Source organism: Zingiber officinale, chromosome 4A (genome assembly GCF_018446385.1).
Source record: "Zingiber officinale cultivar Zhangliang chromosome 4A, Zo_v1.1, whole genome shotgun sequence".
Taxonomy (NCBI): Eukaryota; Viridiplantae; Streptophyta; class Magnoliopsida; order Zingiberales; family Zingiberaceae; genus Zingiber; species Zingiber officinale.
Genome location: NC_055992.1, coordinates 137,701,699 through 137,726,081, shown reverse-complemented (window position 1 = coordinate 137,726,081; position 24,383 = coordinate 137,701,699). Strand labels below are relative to the sequence as shown.

Here is a 24,383-nt window from a genome sequence, read left to right as displayed (position 1 = left end):
TTAGATGAGTAGGAACCTGGCAATGTGACTTCTAACTGAGTGGTGAGAACAGATGATTGAGACAGGGAAGGAGGCCTATTATCTGGAAAATTGGCGGTAGTAATGTCATGTATGCTGGATCTACTCTTGTCTTTGCCACCCGAATTTAGTCTGATGAAGTATTTTTGGGCATGACTAGCAACTTGAGTAGGGGTCCTAGTAATCACAAAGCTCCTAGATATACTTCTGCAATCCCCTTTACCATACTTTTTAAGGACAAGTAGGAATCACTTGTAGAAGATAAGAAATTTCTACATTTCAGAACCAAGTTGATTCAGTTCAAGCACCAGCAACCATAAACTACATAAGTTACAAGGTACACCAACAGATTTATGTAAGCTAAACACCAACTTCATAGATGGCATTAAGCTAGTGAATCAAATCTTATGAAACTAAATGAACATAGAATCTAAGTGACTTACTTTGTGCTCTTCTTCCATCCAAGGAACTCCTTTTTTTCTTTCTTGATCTGATGCACATGCCCCTGACCTCTTCCTGCCGATGCAATAAGGTTGCTTCACAGCTTCATAGCCGTAATCGCTATCCCACTCCACACTAAAAGAAGAAGAATCTGTTGGAAAAAATTGAATGGAAACACGATGTGTGGGTTTCAATCCCACAAAGAAAGTGAAGCTTTCCGGCTGATTCGAAACAAAGGGGGTGAGAATTCAGGACCCGGATGACATCAACCCGAGGGGTCTTTTTGTGAACCCCATTACTCATAAAATCGGTCAGGACATGATATATCCGCGTAAGAAGATCGCCAGCTTGCCTGCAAGTCATGTGACAAACTTGCATGCAAGCCACGTTGTGGCTTGTTGACAAGCAGGCAAGCCACAACGTGGCCTGCTTGTTGACAAGCAGGCAAGCCACAACGTGGCTTGCTCGTTGTGCTTGCAAGCCAATTTGTTGGCAAGAACAAGGTCTATATAAGACCTTTGAGAGGAATGAAAAAAAGCACAAAGAAACAAAAACTCAAGTGAGCGTTGTGTGAGAAGAGCACAAGTGAGCACGTGCTTCCATTCCTCCTTGAATCCCCATGTTTCCTTCCCTTCTGTTGTGCACTTCTTTTGCTCAACAGAAATAGTGATAGTTTTCGGATCTAGTTCAGATCGTCACGACAACCAGTGCTCGGTTGTGCTCGTGATCCTGCCATTTTATCCTGGGAAACAGACGTCCACCTAATCCTCACCGTGGAGGGGCCGAATCTGTTTTAAGGAGACAGTGCTCTGCTGGACTCAGCATCCACTCTGAGTTCGTGTTGCAGCTCTCGACATCCTGTCAGCAACTCTCAGCAACAACTTGGCACCGCTCGACAAATCACGGTGTCCGCGACTCACCTACTGCGTGGCTCGGCTCGCTAGAGTCAACAGTTTGAGATTATCTGCTCAAACCTACTTGATTGTAAATCCTTATGACTCTGGTACGCACTCAGAAGCGTGGAAAAGAGCTTCTGAGACGATCACATAGATCAAAACGGGTTTACTCCCAACAAAACTTAAAACAGATTCGTTCTGTTACCATGGCGGCAGAAAATGTTGAGATGCAACAGGCTCAACATGTGTCGGCCTCTTCTACCCCGATTGGGAATGTGCCAATCAATCATGGGGAAAAGCCAAAAAAATTCACAGGAGTGAATTTCAAACGGTGGCAATAGAAGATGTTCTTCTACTTAACCACGCTAGGTCTGGCACGTATCTTGACCGAGGAAACTCCCAAGGTTGTTAAGGGTGTAGATGAGGTGAACACTCTCTTTCTGATCGACAAATGGAACGATTCTGAGTTCCTTTGTCGAAACTACATCCTTAACAATCTTGCCGACTCACTCTATCTTGTGTATTGTGAGATGAAAACGGTAAATGAACTGTGGAAATCTCTGGACAAGAAATATAAATCGGAGGATGCTGGGGCCAAAAAGTTTATTGTTGGTCGTTTCCTGGAATATAAGATGAGTGACTCGAAGTCTGTAATCAGTCAAGTCCAGGAGCTTCAAGTACTCTTACAAGAAATTCACTCAGAAGGTATGACTCTGAGCGAAACCTTCCAAGTGGCAGCTATCATCGAAAAGCTACCATCTGGCTGGAAGGACTTTAAGAATTATCTGAAGCACAACCGGAAGGAAATGAACCTGGAGGAACTTGTTGTTCGCATTCGTATAGAAGAAGACAACAAGAATTCGGAAAGAAAACTGTTCTCTCAGGCTACTGTAAAAGCCAATGTTGTTGATCACGGACAAAACTCAAAACGGAAGCATCCAAAATCTTTCACGGCGCAACCCAAAGGACAAAACATGAAAAAGAAGTTCTTAGGGAAATGCTACAATTGTGATCGTATGGATCACAAGGCTTCGGATTGTAAAAGGCCAAAGAAGAAAAAGCCTGAGGCCAACCTGGCAGGAGAACAGGATATGGATCTCTGCGCCATGATCTCTGAGGTGAACCTAATAGGTTCCAATCCTCGGCAATGGTGGATCAATACTGGAGCCACCAGACATGTGTGCTGCAGCAAGGAGTTACTCCACAACTTCGAAGAAGTCACTGGAGATAAACTGTTCATGGGAAACTCAACAACCTTGGACATAATGGGCCAACGAAAGGTGGTGTTGAAAATGACCTCGGACAAGGATCTTACTCTGAACAATGTGTTGTATGTTCCGGAGATTCGAAAGAATCTAGTATCCGGATCACTGTTAAGCAAGCATGGCTTTCACATTGTCTTTGAGTCAGACAGAGTTGTACTGTCCAAGAATGGAGTGTTTATAGGAAGGGGCTATGTATCTGATGGGTTGTTTAAGCTCAATGTAATGGCTATTAGGCCCAAGATAAATAAAAATGGAAGCTCTTCCACTTATATGCTTAACTCTTCGTGTTTGTGGCTTGGTAGACTAGGACATGTTAACTACGATATATTGCGTAGATTAATAAACATGCAAAGCATACCTACATTTCACCTTGACCCAAAACACAAGTGTGAGATTTGTGTTGAAGCGAAAATGACAAGGTCATCCTTTCAACATATTGAAAGAAGTAATGAACCACTTGACCTAATCCACACTGATGTGTGCGACCTAAAAGGTACGCCAACACGTGGTGGTAATAAATATTTCATCACTTTTGTAGATGATAACACAAAATACTATTATGTGTATCTTCTCAAAAGTAAGGATGAAACTATAGAGAAATTTGCTCTCTATAAAAATGAGGTTGAAAACTAGAGTAATAGAAAGATTAAGGTGGTTCGAAGTGACCGAGGCGGTGAATATATATCACCATTCGCTGAGTTGTGTGCTGAACATGGGATCAGACACGAAACAACAGCTCCTTATACTCCTCAGCAAAATGGAGTTCCTGAGCGAAAGAATCGAACTCTAAAGGAGATGATGAATGCTCTTCTATTAAGCTCTGGACTGCCAGAGTTCATGTGGGGGGAAGCTGTGTTAACAGCTAATTACCTTTTAAATAAGGTACCTTGGAAGAAAATAGATAAGAGTCCTTATGAGTTGTGGATGGAAGACAACCGTCCTACAAATATTTACAAATGTGGGGGTGTCTTGTCAAAGTGTTAGTGTCTGATCCGAAAAGGATTAAGATAGGATCAAAGACTATTGATTGCATCTTCATTGGCTATGCACAAAACAGCACTGCTTATAGATTTTGTGTGTATGAGTCACACATACCAGAGATACACAAGAACTCGATAATAGAATCGAGAAATGCCTCATTCTTCGAGCATGTGTTTCTATATAAGACCCGGGAGGATGCTAGCTCCTCAAAACGGGCAATCGAAACACCAGGCGAAGAAGAAGATGATGATGACGAGGAACCTGTGGAGGTTGAGCCTAGACAGAGTAAAAGAGTTCAGATAGAAAAATCCTATGGATCGGATTTTCTCGCATTCATGTTGGAGAGTGAGCCCCGAAGTTACTCAAAAGCTGTAGGCTCTTTTGATGGAGCTCACTGGAAAGAGACAATTGCATCTGAGATAGAATCTATCTTGCAAAATCACACTTGGGAATTTGTGGATCTTCCTCCAGGAAGTAAACCACTAGGGTGTAAGTGGATCTTCAAGAAGAAAATGAAATCAGATGTCACAATCGATAAATACAAGGCCAGATTGGTAATCAAAGGATACCGACAACGAGAAGACCTTGATTACTTCGATACATACTCTCTGGTATCTAGGATAACTTCCATTAGAATATTGTTGGTTATCGCTGCTCTATGGAATCTCGAAATACATCAAATGGATGTAAATACAGCCTTTCTAAATGGGGATTTAGAAGAATGAATCTATATAGACCAACCTGAGGGGTTTTCTGTGTCAGGACAGAAAAACAAGGTCTGTAGATTGGTGAAGTCATTATATGGTTTTAAACAAGCACCAAAGCAGTGTCATAAGATATTTGATAATGCCATGAAGGAATGTGGCTTCAAGATCAATGAATGTGATAAATGTGTCTACATGAGAACCACAGAGAGTGACTATGTCATCTTGTGCCTCTATGTAGATGACATACTTATCATTGGGAGTAATGATAAGATAATCGAATACACTAAAGATATGTTGAACTTAAGATTTGACATGAAAGACATGAGCCTAGCTGATGTGATTCTATGAATCAAAATTCTTAGAACGACAGAAGGACTTGTTCTTAGCCAGTCTCATTACGTGGACAAGATTCTTGAGAAATTCACCAAGGGTGATATTGCGTTGGCACGAACGCCGATAGATATGAGTCAACATCTATCGAAAAATCGAGGTGAAAGTATCTCGCAAATAGAGTACTCTCGAGTGATTAGAAGTCTGATGTACTTGATGAATTGTACACGACCAGACTTAGCCTACGTAGTAAACAGACTGAGCAGATACACGAGTAATCCTGATATTGAGCACTGGAAAGAGATAACAAGAGTACTGAGGTACTTAAGGTACACTCGTGAATATGGACTGCACTATACAAGATATCCTGTTGTGATCGAAGGATACAACGATGCAAGTTGGATATCTGATATAAAAGACTATAAGTCTACGAGTGGATATGTCTTCACTCTAGCTAGTGCAGCCATTTCCTGGAAATCTTCTAAGCAAACCGTAATAACCAGATCCATGATGGAATCTGAGTTTGTAGCTCTTGACAAATGTGGTGAAGAGGCTGAATGACTACGAAAATTCTTAGAAGATATTCTGCGTTGGCTAAAACCTGTGCCGACGATTTGCATACATTGCGATAGTCGATCAGCAATCGGTCGGACACAGAGCCATCTGTATAATGGTAAGTCTAGACATATACATCGTAGACATATACATCGTAGTCATAATACCATTAGACAACTACTCTCAACTGGTGTTATCACTATTAATTATGTGAAGTCAAAGGATAACTTAGCGGATTCGCTAACCAAGGGATTAAATCGAGAGTTAGTTGCAAGCTCATCACAGGGAATGGGCTTGATGACATTGTCAACAATCAGTGCAGAGGACACACAACCTATGCTGACTGGAGATCCCAAGAACTAAGTTCAAAGGGTCAACTAATCTGCACTGACTAGACACACTGTGGGTAGCCCAATGAAATAGTGACCAGACCTACTTGATTGTAAGTCCTTGTGACTATTTCATTGGGCAGGAGTAAATGACAACTCTTGAGAGATTACCTATGTGAGAAAGAAGTGAGGCCGCTTCGAAGAGAATTGGAGGCACAATTCTTAGAACTTCTCACAAAACCAGGCATGTTCATGGCCAAGAACGAACACACTTGATTGTAAGTCCTTGTGACTCTGGTACGTACTCAGAAGCGTGGAAAAGAGCTTCTGAGATGATCACACAGATCAAAACGGGTTTACTCCCAACAGAATCATAACCAGGACACGAAACCGTCCAGCTTCTATCTTGCTCACATCCTTCAACAAATTATGGTAATAGCTCTCGAACTCCATTCTCTCTGAACTCCATCTTTCTATTGTGCTACTCCTATATTATAGTGTGACAATATTAAATCGACATAACTTACCACAAATCTAGTTTTCATGCTCGTTCCAAGTATGTCGAGATTAATTTTCATTTTATCCTTGAACGTATGACAACGTGACAACTTTTTATTTTTTACATCTCTATTTAAGGTCAAATTGTTAATATATTCATTAAACCATTATCCAGACAATACTTTATCATGTTGACAATCAAACTCAATGTTCGAACACTTCCGTTGAATTTGTCGAGGGATAATGACAAAAAAAAAAAAAAATAATGAATAATAATCTTGAATTGATTTCAACCCTATCAAGCATCATAATCAAAATGGACGTGAATTCAAATTTATCATATTCATTGCTATAATTATAAATATTATGATTATAAATATTATTATATGCTAAGGTGCGTAAGCTTCTAGACATAACACCAGAGGGAATTGGACAATGATTAAGTTTATATATTGCAAATAGAAGTTGATCAAATGCAAACAGCCACAAAGATGAATAGTGCCAGAAATCTACTGTTGGTCCTATCACTAAGGCTATGTTTACTTGGGAGAGTGGAAAGTAAAATTAAGGAAAAGTTTCCACAGTGGAAAAGTTTCCGTCGTTTACTTCATTACAATTTTCCGAAGGAAAAGTAACGCAATCCATCCGCGGATAATTTTTGAGCCAAAATCGATCACCTCAAAATCGGACGGAAAGCAGCGGATGGAAAAAAAAAATGACGCATGTATCCCTTTTGCATTCACAAAATTACACCATATACCAAAAAAAATGACGCATGTAACCTTTTTAACTCATAAAATTACACTATGTACCCAAAAAAATGATGCATGCACCCTTTTTGATTTACAAAATTACATCATAAGTATTCACCTTCCTCTATCAAGGTAAACAAGTGTGCAAAGGAAAAGATTTCTTCACCATTTCTTTTCTCTTCCTCCAAAGATAACTTTCCATAGTTGATTCCTTTCCTTTCCTCATCCACACTCTTGAGTAAACATAGCCTAAGATCAGTCTTTCTCGTCCATCCTCCTCCTGTGTGATATGGATTTGAGAAACTCAGGAATTTTAATTTATTTCAAACCATGGGGAATGATGAAGATAAATACAAGTATAATCCAGCATGACTAATGAGGCTAATTCGATGCCTTAAACCTCACTTAATCGGCTCACAAGGTGACATTACTACTGCACAACACCACAACTAGGATTCAGAGAAAAGTGTCAATACTAATATCAAACCAAGCTTAATTAAATAGACGAATTCTAGCACTGCCAGAGTCACATAACAAGATTGCGCAGTGTGCCAGAATTTGAAGAATTTCATCAAACAAATGGATGGTATGGCACAATGACTGAGAGTTTTATGGTGTTTCCAAATATCAAATAGTTCAATAAGTTGAAGAAACTTATATAAGCCAGCCAGGTTAAGATCAATGGTTCAGTTAAATAACCAAGTATTATCATAGCCATTGAGTGCATAAATCTAAGAAATTATAAGTTTGACAAGAGGAACAAGATACTGCAACGGACCCATTATTGTCCAAGAATGTAGCTGCCTCGACAAGAAGTGCCAGTATAACAATTGCTAAGAGCTAGTGACAATCCAGTACTTTTAAGCATAACATTCCATCTAAAATTTTAAGTACTTCCATTGGATAATGGATAATAATAAGCATGTAAAAAAATTAAGAAAATAAAATAGTCAGACACAAAAAATAAATTAAAAGATTACTCACATAGAACTATTTTAAAGTGTATTAACCAATAATTTTTTAAGATTTTTGACGAAATAAAAAATATATTTCTTTTCACTTTTAGAGGTACATGATGTATCAAGAATCTCAATAACAAAAAAAAATTAAAGGAAAACTTATATTACAACTATCACTCAATAGCAAATTGTTTATTTATTGCATAACTATACACCATAAAGCAACACAAATTTCTCACACAACATAGTAATAATCCTTAAAAAGAGAAAAATCATTGTATATCCAACAATAAAATAAATCACGGTGTGACATAAAATAAATCACATACATGCGAAGAACTTCATAAGGCATGACAGATGCACCTTTAAACAATAACTATGATCTATGCGTGCTCAGCCTCCTCCCTCGGCTTTCATCCTACAATCAAGAGATTAAAGAATTCAATATTATTAAAAAGGACGGTAACAATACTATCCTGTCCGAAAGTCAAGTCGATGGATGTTGGAGAGGTGATGCTCACATTTACTGGATGTAGACTGAAGATGACGTGGACCTCCGACAAGCTAGACCTGTAACCAAAAGTCGTTAGTGCCGAGCCGGGGAGGGGTTCCTCTGCGATAACCCTCCGATGCTCAAGTCAGTCACCGACGGTATACGAATGAAGTAGAGAATAGAGGAGAGCAGCAGCGTAACTGTGGCTACAGTAGTAGTGAACATACCTCCGTCGAAGTCTGGGGGTCCTTATATAGGGCCCCTGAGGGGTGCGTGCACGCTTCCCAAGCCATGCACGCTTCTCAAAGCATACTTGGAAAGGATGTGTCAAGAAAGCGTGCCTGACACCATATCGTAATAGCTCGAGCATATCCTGACACGACAGTGGAAGATTCCACCGTACGATTCTCTGTCTGACTCTGCCGCCAACCATGTCGCTTGTCGGCGACACTGGTCCCGAGAAAAATATTCCCAACTACTCCTTTTGTCCGTTATTGGATCGAGCGAGAGAGCCGCTCAGCCAGTCTGTCGTCCGGATGATACCATGGCCGGGCTGAGCATCCGCTCGGCCAATGATCTACTATCCGGCTTCATCCTGTCGAGCGAGGGAGCCGTGCTTGCTTGGTCGAGGTTGCATCCACTATTTAACCTAGCGAGACGGTCGTTCGGCCTTTGTCCTTTCCTGCTTGAGTTTTATGAGCGTCGAAAGCCCGGTATCTGGCCGAGTTGTCGAAGTGTCGGATCGGCTATTCTTCATGCCGATCGGGAAGGTGGTTCGTCCGATCGGAAGCTTGCCCAGGACGTTGACCACTTTGAATATGATCCTCCACATGGCGATGACCTTCTATCAGACAGGCCTCACCCTTTACCACCGGATTACGTGCCTCCCTTTCAAGCCTAGTCGAAGGAGACTACAAGTCCGACTGACTGGACTAGTCTGGTGATCGATTGGTCGATCAGCCAAGGGCTGGTTGGATCCCGATTGGTTCGTGTAGGACTGACCTTCCTCTGCTGATCGGCACTTTGAGGCTTTGTACTTAGATATTTTTCCTCATTGTTCCAGGAGGGACGCGAGCCGGGCAGTCAATGCCGACGCCGCCCAAATCACCTTGGAACTCATGCAAATCATCCCATCAAGGCAGAGCATGCGCCCTCCTCGATAATGATGCTCATTAAATGCCCTCCTATAGGCAGACGCCATGTGGCATTGCTGCCATCATCACACGCCCAAGGCGACAGAGCTGATGTGACGTCTGGCGGTTCAAATTTGACGGCCGAATCTGTGCGTTGGTTCCTACGCCCTGGATCCGACGGCTCCGGTCGGTCGAGCCAATCTTTATAAAGTCATCGCCTCCTCCTCCTCGCTTACTTTGCTGTTTTCTTCTCCGCTTGTCGCCAGCAATCTCTAGCGACTTGTGCTCCGTCGATCATCAGGTTCCTTTAGCGGCGACTGCATTCACTACTCCCGTAAGCTTCTCCTTCTTGCATGATCTTTTGCTGTTCCTTCCGCTTCTGTAGCTTTCAATTTTTTGTGTTTTCTGGCCATCTTCCCCGTCAAACTTTATGCTTTTTCACTTTCCGGCAATGGCGAGCTCATCGCGGCCGTCCGACCTCGCTCCTGACCTCTGGTACAATACCATGGAGACTTGGTTCGACGCGGGCAACGCTGCGAGCCTCGTCAATGCCTTTGACATCCCTCCTGACCATGAGATAGTCCTAGCCTCCCAGTCCGATCGGCCTAATGACTCGCCGATCGACACTGTCTATTTTTTCTGCGAACAATTTGTGGCCGGTCTACGCTTCCCGATCCACCCGTTCATAACCGAAGTTTGCAACTATTTTCGCGTCCCGCTCGCCCGTTCGAGACCACTTCGTCCGATCGGACCCCTTCTCCAGCCGATCTGCCAGTGGATCCTATCTCAACGCAACCGCTCGCCTCCCTGGCCCCGTCCCGAACCCTAAGGAGGCCTCGGATGTCCAGTATCGAAGTTGCGTCGACTGCTGCTCATTCCGGTCCGGTGGTCTCCTCCTCGTCCGACTCGAGCGGTCGGAGATCGGTGACGACGACTATTAACCTCCCGACGGAGGACTATCTCGAGCAGTGCGCCCGTCCGACAGTCCCTGAACACAGGATTATCATTCGCGGGCCGCTTGCTAGAGTTTGGGAGGAAGCGCGGGCCAGAGCGGCAACGATATCGCCAGGAGCACTTGGGAACAACCATCTTCAGATGGCCACTGGGGTACGTATTTTATCACTTCGTGCTTCTCCTCTGATCGGTCCTTGATATACATTTTTGATCCTTTACAGTACTGGGTGGAGGGCGTGGCTATGTCCTAGCGGCTCGCCCTTGTTGAGGAAGAGCTGAAGAAGCTTAAGATTTCCGGAGAAGCCTCCTCCTCCCAGGGGCCACCGGTCGCTCAGCTACAGGCCGACCTGGAGAAGGCCCAACAACTTCTCGCGGCGGAGCAACAGAAATCGACCGACCAGGCTAGTAGGTCGGGCCAGATTGAGGCGCAATTGAAGACTTACAATCGGAAACTCGAGCTGGCCTCCACAAGGAAATAGCAGGTCATCGCCGACCTGGAATTGAAGAACCAGGAGGCCCGACAGTTGGCCGAGAAGCTTAAAAAGGCGGGAGACCTTTTGGCCGCTGAGCGGGAGAGCCACTCGGCTCGGGAGGCTGACCTTCAGGGGCAAGTGAAGGCCCTAGAGGATGTTCTGGAGGCTTCTCGTACGACATTAAAGGTCTACCAGGAAGCTAAACCAGGTCGCTTCATGGTCCTAAGGCAGGAATACCTCCGCTCGGACCCCTTCCTAGGAAAGGTGGCTGATTGAATAGTCCATTCGTTCGAGTTGGCCATCGACGCGACGTTCAGCCAGCTGAAGGCAAACGGCCACCTCCTCGAAGCCTTGACCCCTGCTGTCGTTGACCGTGTTCAGCTCCTCAATTCTATACCCGACGAAGTTTTCGAATGTATTGAGTGAGCGAGGAGTTTGTAGAGAGAATTTTTGGAAGTCTCGTATGTATCCCTGCCGTTCGACAGTGTTTGACTTGTTATCAATGAAGTCCTTTTTTTGTGGTTTTTATTTATATGTTTGCTCGTCTTTTTGCAAGTATCTGACTGTATATTCCCGAACGGGTGCTACAACCACACTTTCATTATTGATAAATTCCCTAGGATCATACCTCCTGGGTTTAAGGTCGCCTTTCGACCCTGGGGTTTATAGTCGCTCTTCGACTATGGATTTAACGTCGCCGTTCAACGGTCTTCTAAGGCAGGGTTTAAGGTCGCCGCTTGACCGTCGGTGGAGACCTGGGTTTAACGTCGCCGTTCGACGGTCTTCAAGGCAGGAGTTTAAGGTTGCCGCTCGAGCGTCGGTGGAGACCTGGGTTTAATGTCGCCGCTCAACGAGAATTTTGGTAACCTTTCATTTTTTATTTAAATCCTACACTCAAAGGAAATAGGAAAAATGGAAAATACACCTCAATTACATTGTCGCTCCAAGGACGTTCTTGTCGCCGCCCGTCTTCATCCTCTAGGTAGTAGGCGCCCGAGCGAAGCTTTTCCACGACCTTGAAGGGTCCGGCCCAGGGAGCCTCCAGTTTGGTGACATTGTCGACCGGCTTTATCTTCTTCCATACGAGATCCCCAACCTGGAATGACCTTGAAATCACCCTCCGATTATAGTTCTGCCGCATTCTTTGCCTGTAGGCCATCAGTCAAACGACGGCCTTATCGCGCGCCTCATCCACCAGGTCCAGCTCCAATAGCCTCCGCTCGGCGTTGTCCTCGTTGTAGTTATGTATTCGGTCGGACTTAACTCCGATCTCGACAGGGACGACCGCTTCACCTCCATACACCAAGTGGAATGGGGTTACCCTCTTGCCTTCTTTAGGAGTCGTGTGGATTGCCCATAACACGCCGGGGAGCTCGTCCACCCAGCTCCCTCCGATGTGGTCGAGCCGAACCCGCAAAATTTGCAAGATCTCCCGATTGGCGACTTCAGCCTGTCCATTGCTCTGAGGATATGCTACGGAGGTGAAGGCCTGTTGGATGTCATACCCCTCGCACCATTCTTTAAGTTTCTGCCTGGCAAACTGTCTATCATTATCTGAGATGAGTCGACGCGGGATCCCTAACCGACAGATGATGTGTTGCCATATAAACTTCTGGACCATCTGCTATGTTATTCTTGCCAACGGCTCAGCTTCGACTCACTTGGAGAAATAATCCACTGCGACGAGCAAGAACTTCCGCTGACCTGTCGCCATGGGGAAGGGCCCCACGATGTCTATACCCCATTGGTCGAACGGGCATAATATTGTGGAAGCCTTCATTTCTTCAGTGGGTCGGTGTGAAAGGTTATGCTACCTCTGGTAGGACAGACAAGTGGCCACTGTCCGAGCGGCGTCTTCCTGTAAGGTAGGCTAAAAATATCCGGCCAACAGAATCTTCCTCGCTAGCGACCGACAGCCTGGATGTCCTCCGCAGGAGCCTTGATATACTTCTCGCAAAATGTAGTCGATGTCCTCCGAACTGACGCACTTGAGCAGAGGCTGGGAGAAAGCCTTCTTGTAGAGCTGATCCCTGATCAGGGTGAAACGACCAGCTCTTCTTCTCAATAAACGAGCTTCTTCCCGATCGGTTGGTGTGTCTCCCGATTGTAAAAACTCTATTATCACTGTCCTCCAATCGCTAGGGAAGGTAAGTCCCTCCATCCGATCGATGTGCGCCACCAAAGATACTTGCTCGATCGGCTGCGCAATGACGGTCTGAGAGAGTGAGCTTGCCAGTTTGGCCAGCTCATTTGCCACTTTATTCTCCATTCGGGGGATCTTCTAGATGATTACCTCTTGAAAGTTGGCCTTCAGCTTTTCGAAGGCTTCGGCGTATAGCTTGAGCCGCGTGTTGCTGATCCCAAATGCTTCAGTCAGTTGCTGAGCGGCTAATTGGGAATCAGAATGGATCAGAACCTTGCTGGACCTTGCTAGCGCCGACATGCCGAGCGGCCTATAGGCCGGCTATAAGCGCCTCGTACTCAGCTTCGTTATTAGTGGCCCGGTATTCTAGCCGAACGGACAACTGTATCCGCTCTTCTTGCGGGAAGATAAGTGGTATGCTGATCCCACTCCCTTGCAGAGTGGATGATCCATCTGCATATATCTTCCAAGCAACCTCGGTGACAAAATCCGCCAAGGACTGTGCTTTGATGGCCATTCGGGGCTGATATTGGATGTCGAATTCACTGAGCTCGGTTACACTTGATCAGCCGTCCGGATGCCTCGGGATTGAGAAGAACCCTCCCCAGAGAACTATTAGTCATGACAACGATCGTATGCGCGAGAAAGTATGGGTAAAGCCTCCGAGCGGCAAGTACTAAAGCAAAAGGAAGCTTCTCGAGACCAGTGTAGCGGGATTCAGTGTCCTTTAATATGTAACTTAGAAAATACACTAGTTGTTCTTCCCCGTTCTGCCAAACCAACGCTGAGCCGATAGCATGCTCGGTCGTAGACAGATAGATCTAGAGTGGTTTGTTGGTGCAATATTCCCCAGGTCAAGGTTGACCAAGTTGACTGAGCTTGGACTGAGTCAAGCTCGAGTCTTGATGTTTGGGTTTCTATGTTTGACAATACATGTAAACAACACATGGAGATTGCAGGTGTAATTGTTCATGTGGGTATATTGTGAAGAAGAGTCAAGTAGGTCAAGGTTGACTAGATACTTGATTGGAAAGTCCTGGTGAGTGAAGCCAGGCAGAAGGAAAGTCTTGGTGAGTGAAGCCAGGCAGAAGGAAAGTCCTGGTGAGTGAAGCCAGGCAGATTGGAAGTCCTGGTGAGTGAAGGCAGGCAGATTGGAAGTCCTGGTGAGTGAAGCCAGACAGATTGGAAGTCCTGGTGAGTGAAGCCAGGTAGATTGAAAGTCCTGGTGAGTGAAGCCATGTAATTAAGAAAAGTCCAAGTAGGTCAAAGTTTTGACCGGATACTTGGCACAAAGAAAAGTCCTAGTGGGTCAAAGGGATTGACCGGACACTTGGTGAGCGAGTTCTAGCAGGTCAAGGGTGACCGGATGCTAGGCATGATGTACCAACAGGTCATAGGTGACCGGATGTTGGTTTAGGGGGCTTTGGACTTGATTTTGGGCAAAATCAAGGAGTTGGATCGATCAGCCGATCGATTGGCTCATGCCCAATCGATCGACCGATCGATTGGGTGAGTCCCCGCGACAAGCTTCCTCCCAATCGATCTGTGGATCGATTGGGAGAGGCTCGCAATCGCACAGAACAGCACTGGATCGATCAACCGATCGATCCAGAGCTCCCAATCGATCGAGCAATCGATTGGGAGGTGCGATTCTGCGTAATAAGCCCTGGATCGATTGGTGAATCGATCCAGGTGTTTCCCGAGAGCTCAGAGGTGCTCTGGATCGATCAACTGATCGATCCAAAGCCTCCCCGATCGATTGGGAGCAATCCAATTGATCGGGATCCGACCGTTGGCGCATGATATAGCTGTTGGCGTGCGTTCGTCTTCGATAGAACTTCCAGAGCTCACGATTTTCATCCCAGATCTTCACAGCAACTCCACAAAGCTCTCACGCCAGATCTTGAAGGTTCTTGGAGACTTGTGCTGGTGCACGTCCAAGTCAAGAGGCGAGGAAGAAGCTAGGGTTAGGGTTTTTGTGCATCTCTTGTAAGCTTTTGCTTGTATTGTATCTCCCTTCCCTTTCTTCTTGTACTGTGAGCTTGTAGGGCTTCTCCGCCTTCGGTAGTTATCGAAAAGGAGTGTTTACATAGTGGAGGATGCGTGAGTGTGTGGATCCTTGGATTAGTCACCTCTTCTTGAGGTGGATACCAAGTAAATCCCTAGTGTTAGCGTTGAGTGTTGTTTCTTTGTATTTTCCGCTACATATCATCTAAAAAACAAGCAACGAAAAGCACGAGGAGCGCGACGAGCTATTCACCCTCCTCTAGCTACATTTTGGTCCCAACAAGTGGTATCAGAGCGAGGCCGCTCTTCACCGGAATCATCGCCGGAAGGGGGAACAAAGCTAGAGGGCGTAGAAGTTGAAGCAAATTCTATCAAGTCAAAGACTTCATCATCAAGCTCAACTTCAAATGGAATTCCAAGATGGTCTTGGATTCGACACAAGGGTGCCTCCATCATTCACAATGATGAGCTTCGATCTTTGGAGATCAAGGATCGAGAATTTCTTAATGGTAGAGATAGAGCAATGGTTTGCTCTAATGGAAGGCTTCGAAGCTCCAAAGAATTCAAGGGGCAAAATTCTCAAGAGGAGTAAGTGGAGCTAAGACCAAATCCAAAGATGTGAGGACAATGATAAAGTGACCAAGCTTTTGGTCAATCTATTGCCGAGCAACATCTTGGAGCAAATTGGAGATTTTGAAGATGCCAAAGAGCTATGGAGCAAATTGGCCAAGATTCATGAGATCCCCTCCACTGTACTAATCCAAGAAAAATCCAAAGAGGGTGACTCATTAGAGCAAGACCAAGAGGAGGAGAATTCCGAAGGTGAGAGATGCTCATCTTCCGAAGAAGAAGTCCAAGAAGCTTCATCTTCAAAGGAATGCAATGAAGAGGGCAAGGAGAGGGCATACTCCTTGTTCCATACACAAGACGAAGATGAAGAAGCCTCCACCTCTAGGATTGAGGGGGAGTGTAGAGCATTGACACCGAAGCAAGAAGAAGCCTCCACATCCGGGTCAAGAGAAGAAGAGGATGAAGAAGCTTCCACCTCCACAAGTCAAGCTAAATCAAATGGAGGATCAAGTGTCATCCCTACACATGAAGGTATAAATGTTCCAATTAACAATAAAAATCATATTATATGTTTTGAGTGTAGGGAACATGTGCACTACAAGAGCAAGTGCCCCGAATTGGCCAAGAAGAAGGGCCAAGTGACACTAAAGGGCAAGGTGAAACTTAAAGAGACCACTCCCGGAACAAAGAAGAGCAAGGAGTACATTGTGTGCTTCTCTTGCAATAAAAAAGGACATTACCGGAGCCAATGTCCTAAGGGGAAGAAAGCGGTCAAGGCTCAAGGAGGAGGCATGAGTCAAGAGGGAGTCTCCAAGGTAAAACGAAAGATATCATTTGTTGAGCCTACTCCTTTAAATAATGGTAAAAAGCATGTAAATTCTAATTTTTATCATTTTAATGCTATTTACCACAAAAATAGGGAGCATAATAGTATTAAAGAAAAACATATGTCTCTCCATGCTAAGACTACCACATCTTGGGCTAAGAAGGTAGATAACCAACTAGGAAGTAATCCTAAGGATTTTAGGTATTTACCTAAGAAAAAGAAAAATCAAGGTTTTAGTGAAAAATCCAAGGTTGAGGGATTATGAAGAGAAAATCAAGTCCTAAGGTCAAAACTTGATAAATTAGCAAAGACCCTAAAAAGGATGAAAAATATCCAAAAAGGGCAAAATGAGCATAACCTAGTTTTAGGACAACAAAAGCCATCCAATGGCCATAGAGGTTTGGGATACAAACCAAAGGTTAAGAAGGATGTAATTTTTTACCATAGGGTTCCATATAGCTATGGAACCGAGTCTAGGTCAAATGGTCAAGTCAAAAATACTAGGAAGGTTATTCCTAAGAGTATTTTTGCAACAAAAGTGACTAAGACTTCTAAGAAGTCCAAGAAAGTCACAAAGAAGGTCACAAGGGAAGAAATCCCCAGAGTTGACCTAGAAAATGTGACCAAGGCTTCTAAGAAGCCTAATAAGATCACTAGGAAGGTATCTAGGGAAGTTATCCCTAGTGAATACCTAGAGCATCCAAGGAGCACCAATAGGTTTTGGGTTCCTAGAAGCATTTTCTCTACCCCTTAGATGGGTTAGAGAGTGTCAACTCTAATTGAAAGAGTAGTTAACCCAATCATGATAAAGTTGACACTCTAAGAGCATTTTCAAGGTTATTGTTAACCTGTGAAAATGATAAGAATTAATGGCTTACTTTTGGAAAGAGTAAGATGTGCCAAAAAAAAAAATGAATATTTGGATATAATTTTAATTGACACAAAAAATCAAGTCTAAAGAAATGCCAAGTTGGGATGGTGGCATTCTATTGGGAAGTTAAAGGCAAGTCTAAGCCTTATTTTAATTTGTTACTCTTGTAAAAGAGTAATTTATGTCAAAATTTGAGGAATATACTTAATTTAAATTGGCACAAAATTAGTAAAATCAAAAGAAATGTCAAAATTGAATTTTGGCATTTTCTTAGGAAATAGTGGGTAATCTAGGGTTAACTTTTAATTTAGCTAAGGATTAAGGATACTTAGATAGATAATCTAGGAATTTCTTTTATGCTAATTTGTCATGCTTTATTTGCCCATCATATGCCATGACATCATATTTTTATTTTTGCATTCATGTCTTATTATGAAAAACACAAAAATATCATGTCATGTCATACATACATCATATAGTTATAGAAAATTTTCTTTTGAAAATTATTTCTTTTTGATGTATGCCATAACATATCATACACTATTTTAATTTCTTGCAATTTAAGGACAAATGACATTTATTAACAAATAACATCCTTGGTGGATGTTTATAACCTCAAAATGTCTAGGTAGATATGCATGATCCCTAGATTAGGGCAAAACCAAAAGTTTACATTTCATTAAGAACTATAAGATGACTGGTATGTGTTTTAGTGCATATTAGATACGAGTGAGATGTTAGGATGATGAACAAAACTCAAGATGTTGATTTAGTGCATTTTTGTGAGTTTTAAGTTCATCGAACACATAGTTATGTGTTTTCCAATCATTGGGAAAGCTAATGTACAAGTCATGTGCATTAAGCTCAAAGAACATGGTTGGAAATTGGTTTTGAAAATGATTTCAAATATGTTTTGGAAAACCTTGGTGAAGATTATCTTTTGATAGTACTCATCATTGAAAAGTTAGACACAAACTAGAAGAAAACACTAAAGTTTTTTACAGGTTTTCTAGTTTGTGTCAATGTTGGAAAATATGAAGTACTTTCTTAGAAAACTATTTTTCCATGATAATATACGCCCTAAGGAATGTCTACATGAATTTTCATAATTTTTTGAATTTTGTAGAATTTTTGGGGAGTTTCTGAAATTGACTGAAAGTGAATTTCAGCAATTTCAGAGCTTCAATCGATCACCCGATCAATTGAAGTGCCTCAATCGATCGGGTGATCGATTGAGAAGGCATCTCTCGCGAGCAGAAGCTCGTTGGATCGATCCACCGATCGATCCACGCAGTCTGAATCGATCAGTGGATCGATTCAGCAGGGTTCGATCGATTGGGATCCAACCCCAATCGATTAGGGATGTGATTCTGGCTGGGAAAGCCTGATTTCAGTATTTTGAACCACCTTTGTTCTAGGTAGACATTCCCAACCCATTGGAACACATTTGCACTCATTTAGGGAGAGTTTTTATGATGAAAACTAGGATGTATTGGTTGAGGAAGACTAAGTAGAGGTTTAGGTTGAGGTTTGGTTTCAATATTGAATTTTTGAACCTCAAAACTTCTAAATTTGGGTTTCCTAAAGATTTAGGAGTTCCAAGTCATTGTTGGTGCAATGACAGAAGTTACGTGCATGTCTTTAAGGGGAGTTACTCTTTAAGGACATGAAAATTTATTTTTCATACACCTTGGAAGGTGGTTAACCTTCTTTAGCGAAAATGCTCAAGGTTGGGCATTTGAATGTAATGAAGAGTGAATATCTTCATTATTCAAGTGATGTTTGCTCACGGATGAGCGTTTAGAATAATGAAGGGTATGAGACCTTCGTTATTGTGTTGTGAACAACGGGTGAAGTTGTCAACTACGTTGGGTAACTCTTCAGGAGGAGTTTTTGATGTGTGCCAATAGGGGGAGAATGTGTGGTTAAGTTAGACATTCATTACCTAAAGAGGAAGGGGTTTGCCCTCTAGGAAAGGAGGAGAATGAAGGAAACCATCACTCTTATACTGGCATGAGAGGAGTTGAGGCTATGGGATTAGCCTAACTTACAAGTGGTATTGTCAAATATCAAAAAGGGGGAGATTGTTGGTGCAATATTCCCCAGGTCAAGGTTGACCAAGTTGACTGAGCTTGGATTGAGTCAAGCTCGAGTCTTGATGTTTGTGTTTCGATGTTTGACAATACATGTAAACAACACATGGAGATTGTAGGTGCAATTGTTCATGTGGGGATATTGTGAAGAAGAGTCAAGTAGGTCAAGGTTGTCTGGATACTTGACTGGAAAGTCCTGGTGAGTGAAGCCGGGCAGAAGGAAAGTCCTGGTGAGTGAAGCCAGGCAGAAGGAAAGTCCTGGTGAGTGAAGCCAGGCAGATTGGAAGTCCTGGTGAGTGAAGCCAGACAGATTGGAAGTCCTGGTGAGTGAAGCCAGGCAGATTGAAAGTCCTGGTAAATGAAGCCAAGTAATTAAGAAAAATCCAAGTAGGTCAAAGTTTTGACCGGATACTTGGCACAAAGAAAAGTCCAAGTGGGTCAAAGGGATTGACCGAACACTTGGTAAGCGAGTTCTAGCAGGTCGAGGGTAACCGGATGCTAGGCATGATGTACCAACAGGTCATAGGTGACCGGATGTTGGTTTAGGGGGCTTTGGACTTGATTTTGGGCAAAATCAAGGAGCTGGATTGATCAGCCGATCGATTGGCTCATGCCCAATCGATCGACCGATCGATTGGGTGAGTCCTCGCGACAAGCTTCCTCCCAATCGATCGGTTGATCGATTGGGAGAGGCTCACAATCGCACAGAACAGCGCTGGATCGATCAACCGATCTATCCAGAGCTCCCAATTGATCGAGCGACGATTGGGAGGTGCGATTCTGCGCAATAAGCCCTGGATCGATCGGTGAATCGATCCAGGCGTTTCCTGAGAGCTCAGAGGCGCTCTGGATCGATCGACTGATCGATCCAAAGCCTCCCCGATCGATTGGGAGCAATCCAATCGATCGGGATCCGACCGTTGGCGCAGGATATAGCTGTTGGCGTGCGTTCGTCTTCGGTAGAACTTCCAGAGCTCACGATTTTCATCCCAGATCTTCACAGCGACTCCACAAAGCTCTCACGCCAGATCTTGAAGGTTCTTGGAGGCTTGTGCTGGTGCACGTCCATGTCAAGAGGCAAGGAAGAAGCTAGAGTTAGGGTTTTTGTGCATCTCTTGTAAGCTTTTGCTTGTATTGTATCTCCCTTCCCTTTCTTCTTGTACTGTGAGCTTGTAGGGCTTCTCCTCCTTCGGTAGTTACCGAAAAGGAGTGTTTACATAGTGGAGGGTGCGTGAATGTGTGGATCTTTGGATTAGTCACTTCTTCTTGAGATGAATACCAAGTAAATCCCTAGTGTTAGCGTTGAGTGTTGTTTCTTTGTATTTTCCGCTACACATGATCTAAAGAAACAAGCAACAAAAAGCACGAGGAGTGCGACGAGCTATTCACCCCCCCAGCTACATTTTGGTCTCAACATGGCTCACCGGTAGTTGGCTTGGTTAGTACAGGTAACGAGTTTAAATACGCCTTGAGTTCCTCGAAGGCCCAATCGTACTCCTCATCCCACTGGAACTTGGTGGCTTGACACAATATTTTGAAGAAGGGTAGGCTCTGGTCGGATGACTTAAAGATGAACTGAGATAACGCTGTTATCCGACCGGTGAGGCGCTGAGCTTCCTTCAAGTTTCTCGGCGGTGGCATATCTTGGAGCGCTTTTACCTTGATGGGATTTGCCTCAATGCCCCGCTCAATGATGATATATCCCAGGAAATGCCCACTTTCGCGTCGGACAGACACTTCTGAGGATTTAACTTAATTCCGTACGCCCAGAGGGTCTGGCAGGTCTCCTTGATATCTGCACAGAGATCAGCCGCTCGAAGGGACTTGACCAGTATGTCGTCAACAGTGATATGGCCAACTTGATTTGACAGATGGGCTGCACTTCATTTCCGATAAACCCATACAATGGGGTCGTCATCGGCTGCAGCTCGCCTCGATCAATTTGGTGTTGGTCAAACGCCCCTTTGAAGATGATGTTGATCGAGCTGCCAGTGTCAACGAATACACGGTGAATGGTATAGTTTGCAATTACTAATCGGATAATGAGTGCATCGTCGTGCGGTATTTCGACTCCTTTGAGGTACTTGGGGCCAAAGCTAATCTTGGGCCCGCTCGCCTTCTCCTTGCTGCAGCCTATGGCGTGGATCTCTAGCCGCGGGTGTATAACTTCCGAGCTCAGTTGGAGTCTCCACCGGTCGGTCGGTCGACGATGATGTTGATTTTGCCCCACGTGGTGTTGCTTCTATTCTCCTCCTCCCGAGCGGTCGGTCGGCTTCGCTCATGCGAGGCTCGGATATGGTTGTCAATCCTCGGCTATTGATGGTGCTGCCACTCGGGTGATCGCCTAGTCTCCTCCCACCGCTCGATGCTCTGATGCTTATGTCGCCGGTCGGGGGAAGGCGATCGACGGTGATAACTTCTAGGGGTCGTTTGAGCGACCGAGGGGAATCCGTGATAATCGCGGGTGTTGTGGGTTGCCGATTGATGGAAAACACAGAACATAGGGGTTCATACCTTTCCCCTTGGCTTTGGCCGCTCGGAGGCCACATGCTGGACGACGTGTGGTCTAACTTCCTGATGTGATCGTGCTCCTTCGGCTCGGGGCCCTCTTGGTGGTTGGTGGTTGGTCGGCGGGCTTCGCTCGGCCGGCGTCGATGGTTCTGATGGTGCTTCCTTCCTTCTGGCTGCCTGGACTTCCTCCACGTTTATGTACTCATTGGCCTTCTTCAGCATATGGTTGTAGTCTCGGGGCAGCTTCCTGACGAGCGATCGGAAGAAGTCCCCTTCCACGAGCCCTTGCTTGAACGTGTTCATCATGGTCTCAGACAAGACTGAGGGAATATCCATCGCCACCTGGTTGAAGCGCTGGATGTAGGCTTGGAGAGTCTCTCTTGGCCCTTGCTTCATGGAGAACAGACTGACGCTTATCTTCTGATAGCGCCGGCTGCTCGCGAAGTGGTGGAGGAAAGCCGCTCGGAAGTCCTTAAAACTCCGGACCGATCCGTCCGGCAACCTCTGAAACCAGCATTGTGCCGAGTCGGATAATGTAGTGAGGAAGACTTGGTATTTGACTCCATTTGTGTATTGATGAAGAGTAGCGGCGTTGTCGAACTTACCATGATGGTCGTCCGGGTCGGTTGATCCGTTGTATCTCCAATTGCCAGAGGAGCGTAGTGCCTCAGTAGCGGATCCTGGAGTATTACCTCAGAGAATTGGCGGTTGATCTGCTCGGGAGACAAATTAGCTTTCGGCGCTTTACCTTTCCTTGCGTCCCGAACGGGCGCTTCATCTGACGAAGAACCTCGTTCTTGGTTTGCTTGCGCGATCTCGGAGGGCGTCTAGAACAAAGCCCGGTGTAATGTTATAGGGGCGGGCGGCGCCTCCCCTTGCATGCCGGTCGACCCTCTATTCTGTCCCCAGATGGATAGCTGTTCCAGCCGGTCTTCCTGCGCCGCTTGGCCTCCTGAGGCTGATGTCGCTTGTTGCGCCAACCGATCGGCTAGCGTCTTTTGCTACTGTTGCTCGACTATTTTTGCCGCTCGTGCCTGGATGAGCGCGTCGAGCTCCTCTTGAGTGAGCGTCATGGTGGGGAGACGTCCAACTTCTTCCATATTCTCTGTTCGGATTCAGGTGCGTTACCACAGACGGTGCCAAATTTGATCCTGTCCGAGAGTTGAGTCAACGGACGTTGGGGAGGTGACACTCACGTTTACTGGATGTAGACTGAAGATGACGTGGGCCTCCGACGAGCTAGACCTGTAACCACAAGTCGTTAGTGCCGAGCCGGGGAGGGGTTCCTCGGCGATGACCCTCCAACGCTCAAGTCAGTCACCGGTGGCACACGAATGAAGTAGAGAATAGAGGAGAGCAGCAGCGTAACTGTGACTACATTAGTAGTGAACATACCTCGGTCAAAGTCTGGGGGTCCTTATATAGGGCCCCTGAGGGGCTCATGCACGCTTCCCAAGGCATGCACACTTTTCAGAGAATACATGGAAAGGATGTGTTAGGAAAGCGTGTCTGACATCATACCGTAATAGCTCGAGCATATCCCTGACGTGACAGTAGAAACTTCCACCGTACGATTCTCTATCTGATTCTGCTGCCAACCATGCCGCCTGTCAACGACACTGGTTCCGAGAAAGATATTCCCAACTGCTCTTGCCCGTTATTAGGCCGAGCGGGAGAGCCGCTCGGCTAATCTATTGTCCAGGTGATAATATGGCCGGGTCTAGCGTCCGCTTGACCAATGATCTGTTATCCGGTTCTGTCCCGTCGAGCGAGGGAGCCGTGCTTGCTTGATCGAGGCTGCATCCACTGTTTAACCGAGCGAGACGGCCCCTCGGCCTTTGTCCTTTCATGCTTGAGCTTTTTGAGCGTCGGAAGCTCGATATTTGGCCGAGCTGTCGAAGTGTCGGATTGACTATTCTTCATGCCGACCGGGAAGATGGTTCGTCCGATCGGACGCTTGCCCAGGACGTTGATTACTTTGACTATGATCCTTCATGTGGCGATGACCTTCTACCAGACGGACCTCAACCTTTACCACCGGATCAAACACTATACATATAATTGAATTGATGTTTATCTAATATCATCTTACCAGTTATTTTAGAAGTATTCCAATCAGTATTATCACATTTGAATTACAAATACATTTGTGTTGCTTGTAAAGCCGTTGCTGCAAACAAAGCATATGTGTGGTGCCTTTCGATAGTATACACTTTATCAAGAAATATATATATTAAATGTGTAAATTTTGCCAAGAATTTTTTTTCATGTGAGTTCTGAAAGCTCTAAGTATTCCATATATGGAAAGTCTTTTTGAAAATGAGTATATGATGGGATTGAACAACTTGCTTACTAAATTAGCATATCAAGGTTAGCATAAAGTGGATGAGTTTCATGAACACTATCACTTTTCAATAATTAGCTAAATTAAATAAAAAAACTTTTTTGGAAAAGAAAAAGAAATCATATTATATCCCAACAAAGACGTAGTTTAACTGCACAACTATAGAAATACATATAATGATCTGTTATTTTATCCATCTAAATTACCTTTCGAACCATGTGTGGCTGGAGGAGT

At 44.6% G+C, this 24,383-nt stretch overlaps 1 protein-coding gene across 1 annotated transcript; it reads left to right on the top strand.

The window, feature by feature from the left end:
• Positions 1–1,699: 1,699 nt before the first annotated feature.
• On the top strand, positions 1,700–9,387 carry LOC121972832. The gene is made up of 3 exons (XM_042524458.1): positions 1,700–2,032; positions 2,240–2,685; positions 9,288–9,387. Exons 1-3 carry the CDS (start codon positions 1,700–1,702, stop codon positions 9,385–9,387), a joined length of 879 nt encoding a protein of 292 aa, XP_042380392.1.
• The last annotated feature ends 14,996 nt before the right edge of the window (positions 9,388–24,383 follow it).